An 8349-nucleotide genomic window follows, 5' to 3' on the forward strand; every position below is an offset into this window, starting at 1 on the left:
GGAGGGGGGTTGTATTAGGAGGGGTATTTGGAGGGGGGATGGTGCTAGGAGGGGGTATTTGGTGGGGACTGTGCTAGGAGGGGGAATTTGGAGTGGCGATTGTGCTAGGAGGGGGTATTTGGAGGGGGGATTGTGCTAGGAGGGGGTATTTGGAGGGGGGTTGTGCTAGGAAAGGGTATTTGAAGGGGGTTGTGCTATTAGGGGTATTTGAAGGGGGGATTATGCTAGAAGGGGGTATTTGGAAGGGGATTGTGTCCTAAGAGGTAGATTGGGGGGGTTGTGCTAGGAGGGGGAAATTGGAGGGGGGGTTTTGCTAGGAGGGGGGATTTGGAGGGAGGGAGGGTTGTGCTAGGAGGGGAATTTGGGTGAGGGGTTTTGCTAGGAGGGGGGATTTGGAGGGAGGGAGGGTTTTGCTAGGAGGGAGAATTTGGGGGGGGGGGTGTGCTAGGAGGGGGTATTTGGAGGGGGGATTGTGCTAGGATGGGGTATTTGGAGTGGGGTTGTGCTAGGATGGGGTATTTGGAGGGGGGTTGTGCTGGGAGGGGTATTTGAGGGGGTTGTCCTAGCAGGGGTATTTGGAGGGGGGAGGGGGGATGGTGCTAGGAGGGGGAATTTGGAATTTGGAGGGGGGATGGTGCTTGGAGGGGGTATTTGGAGGGGGGATTGTGCTAGGAGGGGTATTTGGAGGGGGAGGGGGGGATTTTGCTAGGAGGGGGGATTTGAGGGGGTTTTCCTAGGAGGGGTATTTGGAGGGGGAGGGGGGATGGTGCTAGGAGGGGGTATTTGGAGGTGGGGATTGTGCTAGGAGGGGGAATTTGGAGGGGGGATTGTGCTAGGAGGGGTATTTGGAGGGGGGGTTGTGCTAGAAGGGGGAATTTGGAGGGGGGTTGTATTAGGAGGGGTATTTGGAGGGGGGATGGTGCTAGGAGGGGGTATTTGGTGGGGACTGTGCTAGGAGGGGGAATTTGGAGTGGCGATTGTGCTAGGAGGGGGTATTTGGAGGGGGGATTGTGCTAGGAGGGGGTATTTGGAGGGGGGTTGTGCTAGGAAAGGGTATTTGAAGGGGGTTGTGCTATTAGGGGTATTTGAAGGGGGGATTATGCTAGAAGGGGGTATTTGGAAGGGGGGATTGTGCTAGGAGGGGGGGTTTTGGAGGGGCGGTTGTGCTAGGAGGGGGATTTGGAGGGGGGATTGTGCTAGGAGGGGTATTTGGAGGGGGAGTTTGCTGGGAGGGCTATTTGGAGGGGGGGTTGTGCTAGGAGGGGTATTTGGAGGGGGGTTGTGCTAGGAGGGGTATTTGGAGGGGAGGGGGGATTGTACTAGGAGGGGGGATTTGGAGGGGGGATTGTGCTAGGAGGGGGGATTTGGAGGGGGATTGTGCTAGGAAGGGGAATTTGAAGGAGGGGTTGTGCTAGGAGGGGTATTTGGAGGGGGAGGGGGGATTGTGCTAGTAGGGTTTTTTTGGAGGGGGATTGTGCTAGGAGGGGGTATTTGGAGGGGGGTTGTATTAGGAGGGGTATTTGGAGGGGGGATGGTGCTAGGAGGGGGTATTTGGTGGGGACTGTGCTAGGAGGGGGAATTTGGAGTGGCGATTGTGCTAGGAGGGGGTATTTATAGGGGAGGAGGGGGGAGTGTGCTAGGAGGGGGTATTTGGAGGGGGAGTGTGCTAGGAGGGGGAATTAGGAGGGGGGGATTGTGCCTGGAGGGGGTATTTGGAGGGGAGTTGTGCTAGGAGGGGGTATTTGGAGGGGAGGAGGGGGGATTGTGCTAGGAGGGGGTATTTGGAGGGGGAGTGTGCTAGGAGGGGGAATTAGGAGGGGGGGATTGTGCCTGGAGGGGGTATTTGGAGGGGGGATTGTGCTAGGAGGGGGTATTTGGAGGGGGGAGGGGGGGTGTGCTAGGAGGTAGAATGTAGGGGAGCTAATGCTGCTGATTTGCATATTCTGACATTCTTATGACCAAAGTGATGATTGTCTCCACAGTTGCTGGTTGATAATCACTTCATGACTATTATAACCCCCTCAATACCGGACACTTCCCCCCTTCCTGCCCAGACCAATGTTCAGCTTTCAGCGCTCTCACACTTTGAATGACAATTACTCATTAGTCATCCTACACTGTACACATAGGACATTTTTATCATTTTTATCACACAAACAGAGTTTTCTTTTGGTGGTATTTAATCACTGCTGGGGGTTTTATTTTTTGGCTAAACAAACAAAAAGATGGAATATTTTGAAAAAAATTATAATTTTTCATAGTTTGTTATAGAATGTTACAAACAGGTGATTTTTCTCCTTCATTGATGAGTACAGACTGCACCTCTCTACATGGGATGTGGTGCCTTAGCCCACTCCAGACTCTGCTGTGAAGACCACCATTGTTCTCTGCATGTCGGGGTGTTGGCACAATAATGAAGACATATTTTTGGGGTACAAAGGCTGCAGTATATGCCGTGTATAGTATAAGCTCAGACTCAGACTTTATAGAACTAAATCCCTTTTCATCATGATGTAGCCGACATCCCAAGTCTCCCCCGAGGTGTGGGAGTCTCCCACATTTCTGCGGCGGCTCCCGCACACCCGCAAGCGCCTCGTGAGATCCCGGGAATGATCGGTGCGGAGGGGAACAGCTGTGACAACTATCTCCTTTGTAACGGTTTTTAGCTGACAGCCACTTCTCCTCTCCCTCCTGTGGCTGTCAGCTAAAAAGCTATACAGGGAGATCGATGTTCACAGCTGTCCCACCCGCTGCACCGATCATTAGACATGTGCGGTTCATTTCATACGAATCAAAAATTCGTACGAATTTCCGAAAATTCGTACATTCGGAAGCATCCAAAATACAAATTGCTATGGTTCCGAATTTTATACGAAATACGAAATTTCGTTGACGAACGGAAACGTGACTGGTGTTTTGTTGACCAATCAGAAGTTTTCTTCTGCTGCTGAGTGGGGGTTGGGAAAATGAACCTTTTTTAATATGGGAGTGGGAGACTGGTACTGGTAGTCGATGGGAGATTCAGAATCGTACAAAATAGGAATGTTCGTTAATATTGTTTTATTATTGTCATAATAATTATGATTATCCGTTATGATGAAGTTAAAAACCCAGGAAGTCATCACAGCACAGGAATGGTGGGAGCCCCTCATAATGAGCACAGCACAGGGATGATGAGAGCCCCTCATAATGAACACAGCACAGGGATGGTGGGAGCCCCTCATAATGAGCACAGCACAGGGATGGTGGGAGCCCCTCATAATGAACACAGCACAGGGATGGTGGGAGCCCCTCATAATGAACACAGCACAGGGATGGTGGGAGCCCCTCATAATGAGCACAGCACAGGGATGGTGGGAGCCCCTCATAATGAGCACAGCACAGGGATGGTGGGAGCCCCTCATAATGGGCACAACACAGGGATGGTGGGAGCCCCTCATAATGAACACAGCACAGGGATGGTGGGAGCCCCTCATAATGGGCACAACACAGGGATGGTGGGAGCCCCTCATAATGAACACAGCACAGGGATGGTGGGAGCCCCTCATAATGGGCACAGCACAGGGATGGTGGGAGCCCCTCATAATGAACACAGCACAGGGATGGTGGGAGCCCCTCATAATGGGCACAGCACAGGGATGGTGGGAGCCCCTCATAATGAGCACAGCACAGGGATGGTGGGGGCCCCTCATAATGGGCACAGCACAGGGATGGTGGGAGCCCCTCATAATGAGCACAGTACAGGGATGGTGGGAGCCCCTCATAATGAACACAGCACAGGGATGGTGGGAGCCCCTCATAATGAGCACAGCACAGGGATGGTGGGAGCCCCTCATAATGAGCACAGTACAGGGATGGTGGGAGCCCCTCATAATGAACACAGCACAGGGATGGTGGGAGCCCCTCATAATGGGCACAACACAGGGATGGTGGGAGCCCCTCATAATGAACACAGCACAGGGATGGTGGGAGCTCCTCATAATGGGCACAACACAGGGATGGTGGGAGCCCCTCATAATGAACACAGCACAGGGATGGGGGGAGCCCCTCATAATGAACACAGCACAGGGATGGTGGGAGCCCCTCATAATGGGCACAGCACAGGGATGGTGGGAGCCCCTCATAATGAGCACAGCACATGGATGGTGGGAGCCCCTCATAATGGGCACAGCAAAGGGATGGTGGGAGCCCCTCATAATGGGCATAATGAGTCCAACGACTGCCATATTGAGAAAGGTATTTTTTGATTTTTAAATCCATCATAACGAACGTTCGTAATTGTTACGAATCCAAATTGAATTTCGGATACGAATGATCAAATACGAATTAATGGCTAATACGGAACGGAACGAAACAAAACAAATTTATTGACGGCGCACATGAATACCGATTATTCCCGTCTGTTCTGTGTGCTCCTCCCCCGACCCCCTCCATGTCCTTCTCTGCCCCCCCTTGTTCTCCTCCGGCCCACCTGTTCTCCTCTGGACCATATGTTCTCCTCCAGACCCTGTGTTCTCCCCCAGACCTCGTGTTCTCCTCCGGACCATATGTTCTCCTCCGGACCCCGTGTTCTCCTCCGGACCCTGTGTTCTCCTCCGGACCCCGTGTTCTCCTCGGGACCCTGTGTTCTCCTCCAGCCGCTGTGTTCTCCTCCGGACCTTGTGTTCTCCTCCAGTCCCTGTGTTCTCCTCCGGACCATATGTTCTCCTACGGACTCCGTGCTATCTTCCAGACCCTGTGTTCTCCTCCAGACCCTGTATTCTCCTCCGGACCCCATGTTCTCCTCCAGACCCTGTATTCTCCTCCGGACCCCATGTTCTCCTCCAGACCCTGTGTTCTCCTCCGGACCCTGTGTTCTCCTCCAGACCCTGTGTTCTCCTCCAGACCCTGTGTTCTCCTCTAGACCCTGTGTTCTCCTCCAGCCGCTGTGTTCTCCTCCAGCCGCTATGTTCTCCTCCGGGCCCCGTGTTCTCCTCTGGATGGTTGGGATGTCTGATGTAGTCATCTCCACTTTTCATCTCAATGCTTCTCCACATCCGTCTTTCCCTCTTTCTCTCTTCTAATGTTGGGAGGTATAATTCTCATTACTACTGCAAAACTAATCTTCTCCCTTCTGTACTCTGATCTCCGTGTCCTATAATATTCATCCAGCCTCACCCTGTGTAGGAGGATGTCACCCCTCCCCCATCCACATTCCTCTCCGGTGTCAGAGACTTTCAGTTTCGTTTCTCTTCTGCTGTCAGCGATGGCGTCTGGTGATCTGAGAGCTGAGCTGGAATGTTCCGTCTGTCTGAACATTTATACCGATCCTGTAACCCTGAAATGTGGTCACAACTTCTGCCGGGTCTGTATTGATCGTGTGCTGGATACACAGGGGGGGTCTGGAGGATATTCCTGTCCTGAATGCAGAGAGAAGTTTCCGGATCGGCCTGCACTGCAGAAGAACATGAAACTACGTAACATAGCAGAGACTTTCCTGTCTGCTCAGCCAGATTGGGAGGAGTCTGGGGTCTTCTGTACTTACTGTGTGGACTCTCCTGTACCTGCTGTTAGATCCTGTCTGCTCTGTGAGGCCTATCTGTGTGATAAACACCTGAGAGTCCACAAAAAGTCCTCAGAACACATCTTATGTGACCCCACCTTGTCCATGGAGAGCAGGAAATGCTCCATCCATAAGGAAGTTTTGAAGTATTTTTGCACCAAAGATAACGCCTGTATCTGCGTGTCCTGTAGTTTGGCTGGAGAACATCGGGGACACCAAGTGGAGACACTGGATGAGGCTTCTGAGAAGAAGAAGGAGACACTGAGGAATGTTCTGCAGAAACTTCTGACAAAGAGAGAGGAGATGGAGGAAAGAGTCCAGAGTCTGCAGGAACACAGGAGGAAAGTAGAAGAAGAAGCAGCTGGTGACACCGAGAGAGTCACTGCCCTGTTTAGAGATCTCAGGAGACGTCTGGAAGACCTGGAGAAGAGAATCCTGAGGGAAATCTCCGGGAGGGCAGAGCGGATCTCCCTCTCCATCCGGGATCTGGAAATAAAGAAGGAGGAGCTGTCCAGGAAGATGCGTCACATTGAGGAGCTGTGTAACGTGACGGATCCACTGACTGTCTTACAGGAATCAGACACAGGTGACTTGTGTGATACTGAGGATGGAGATAATGAGGACAGAGAGAGACATGAGGAAATCCTCCATGATGGAGGGGGTCTGGATGTGGCGGGGGTCTTACACACAGGTTTATCTGATATAATAACAGAGGTAAATGTATACTTCTATATACAGGGAGCTGCAGACATATTACTGGATGGAAACACAGCTAATAATAATCTACAGATATCAGATGACAGGAAAACTGTATCCTGGTCAGATAGGAACCAGAATCACCCAGAAACACCAGAGAGATTTCAGGATTATCCTCAGGTGGTGAGCAGTCAGAGTTTCTCCTCAGGGAGACATTACTGGGAAGTGGATGTCGGGGGGTCAGATGACTGGATAGTCGGGATGTGTTACCCCAGTATAGAGAGGGGAGGGGAGGAGTCAGAGATTGGAGATAATAAGAAGTCCTGGGGATTGATCAGGGATGATGATGAGTATTCTGTGAGACATGACAGTAATAAGATCCTCTTACCCACCAATCTCTCCAGTAACAGAGTCATGATATATCTGGATTATGAGGCCGGGCGGATCTCCCTTTATGATCTGTGTGACCCGATCCGACATCTCCACACCTTCACCACCACCTTCACTGAGCCCCTCCATGCTCTGTTAGGTGTATGGGATGGTTGTATAAAGATATGTGGGGGGGAGGCGGGGGATGTGAGAACTCCGCCCACAGTCTGGTGATGTCACACAAATAAGTGGAATTTATATAATATTCACCCGATAGTATATAGCAGTGGGCGGGGCTTCAGTCTCTGGAAGGTGTTTCTACTATAAATAAATGTGAGATTTCTTATTGATCGCTGTGATTGGGTAGAATATCTGTCCAATTATTGGAGTAAAGCCGGATACACACTATACAACTTTTCTTGTTTGATTTCCTTTAGATTTACCTTCAACTACGTAGTACAAGGGCCTTCCTGATTGGATACAAATGAAAAGTGTTTAGGTGTGACCTCATATTATACGGTTTTGGTAAATCTAAAGGAAAAAAATCTACAGAAGATTGTATAGTGTGTGTCCAGCTTTAGGCCGGATTCACATCTATGGCATTTTTAGTGCTTTTTTGCATTTTGCAGATTTGCACTACAGAACGTCTTCCATGGGAAACCATGTTATATGGACTGTAGTGCAAATCTACAAAATGCAAAAAGCACTAAAAATGCCATAGATGTGAATGAGAGCTTAGAGCTTCTAGTAATAGAATTAGAGTAAGGCCTGGTTCACATCTATGGCATTCTTTACACCACACACTACAGTCCATGTAACATGCTTTCCTATGGGACACGTCACATCCAGGCTTTTCTCAGCCCATGCGTTTTTGGAAAGGGTCAGGGAATTGTTAGAATACAAAATGGTGCGTTTTTGGTTCAATAGACTTCAATGGAGAAGCTGCAGAAAAGCGCGTAGTACTTTTTTGTTACGATTTTACGACTTTTGTGTTTTTTAATCTGCCCGACAACAAATTGTCCAAAACAAAAAAAAAGCCTAAAAACGCATCAAAGATATATGTGGGAAGACACAAAACACATCGCAGAAAGCACTGCAGAAATCGATGAAAAGCAAACTGCATAGGTGTGAACCCGGCCTAACATGTTCTAATTGGACTGTAAGGATGGGTGTGGCCTAACTGTCTATCTATCTATCTATCTATCTATCTATCTATCTATCTATCTATCTATCTATCTATCTATCTATCTATCTATCTATCTATCTATATCTCTATCTATCTATCTAATGACAATCTGACATAATACATTCTCTGTAAGTTCTAAACAGAAAACTTTCACAATGTGTGACATCATCCCCCTGCCCCTCCCCCACATGTGGCCCCTCTGTGGGGGGGGGGGCAGCCATGATCAGACATAGGGGGTGTGGAGTTGGGGTCACTGTGATGGGATAGGATGGGGTCACCTCTCCTCTCTGCCCCTCCCCCTCCATACAATCTATACTACAAAGAGATGGAAATAAATGGAACAATCTGAGAGGAAATCTATGAAAACGTCATCTAGATATTTATTACTGGAAGAAAAAAATGTAATCAGAGAGTCCAGACTGTTTTTAGGCAGAGTGGGTCAGGATTAGATCCCCTGTCAGGTTTTTTCCTTCTATCCGGGGCTCCATTACAGAGATTTCCCCTCACTTCCTGTCCCGGTGACAACATTTATTTAGACAGGAAATGAGGGAACTCT

At 49.6% G+C, this 8349-nt stretch overlaps 1 protein-coding gene across 1 annotated transcript; it reads left to right on the forward strand.

Moving 5' to 3' along the window:
• The first annotated feature begins 5087 nt into the window (after positions 1 to 5087).
• On the forward strand, positions 5088 to 7112 carry LOC141133838 (E3 ubiquitin-protein ligase TRIM39-like). The gene has a single exon (XM_073623412.1). It carries the CDS (start codon positions 5171 to 5173, stop codon positions 6839 to 6841), a length of 1671 nt encoding a protein of 556 aa, XP_073479513.1. The 5' UTR covers positions 5088 to 5170; the 3' UTR covers positions 6842 to 7112.
• Positions 7113 to 8349: the final 1237 nt, after the last annotated feature.

This window comes from Aquarana catesbeiana, linkage group LG03 (genome assembly GCF_042186555.1).
Source record: "Aquarana catesbeiana isolate 2022-GZ linkage group LG03, ASM4218655v1, whole genome shotgun sequence".
Classification (NCBI taxonomy): domain Eukaryota; kingdom Metazoa; phylum Chordata; class Amphibia; order Anura; family Ranidae; genus Aquarana; species Aquarana catesbeiana.

Bases quoted from the DNA above. Each gene is read 5' to 3' on its own strand.
- LOC141133838 (XM_073623412.1), top strand. From the start codon at position 5,171: ATGTCACCCCTCCCCCATCCACATTCCTCTCCGGTGTCAGAGACTTTC.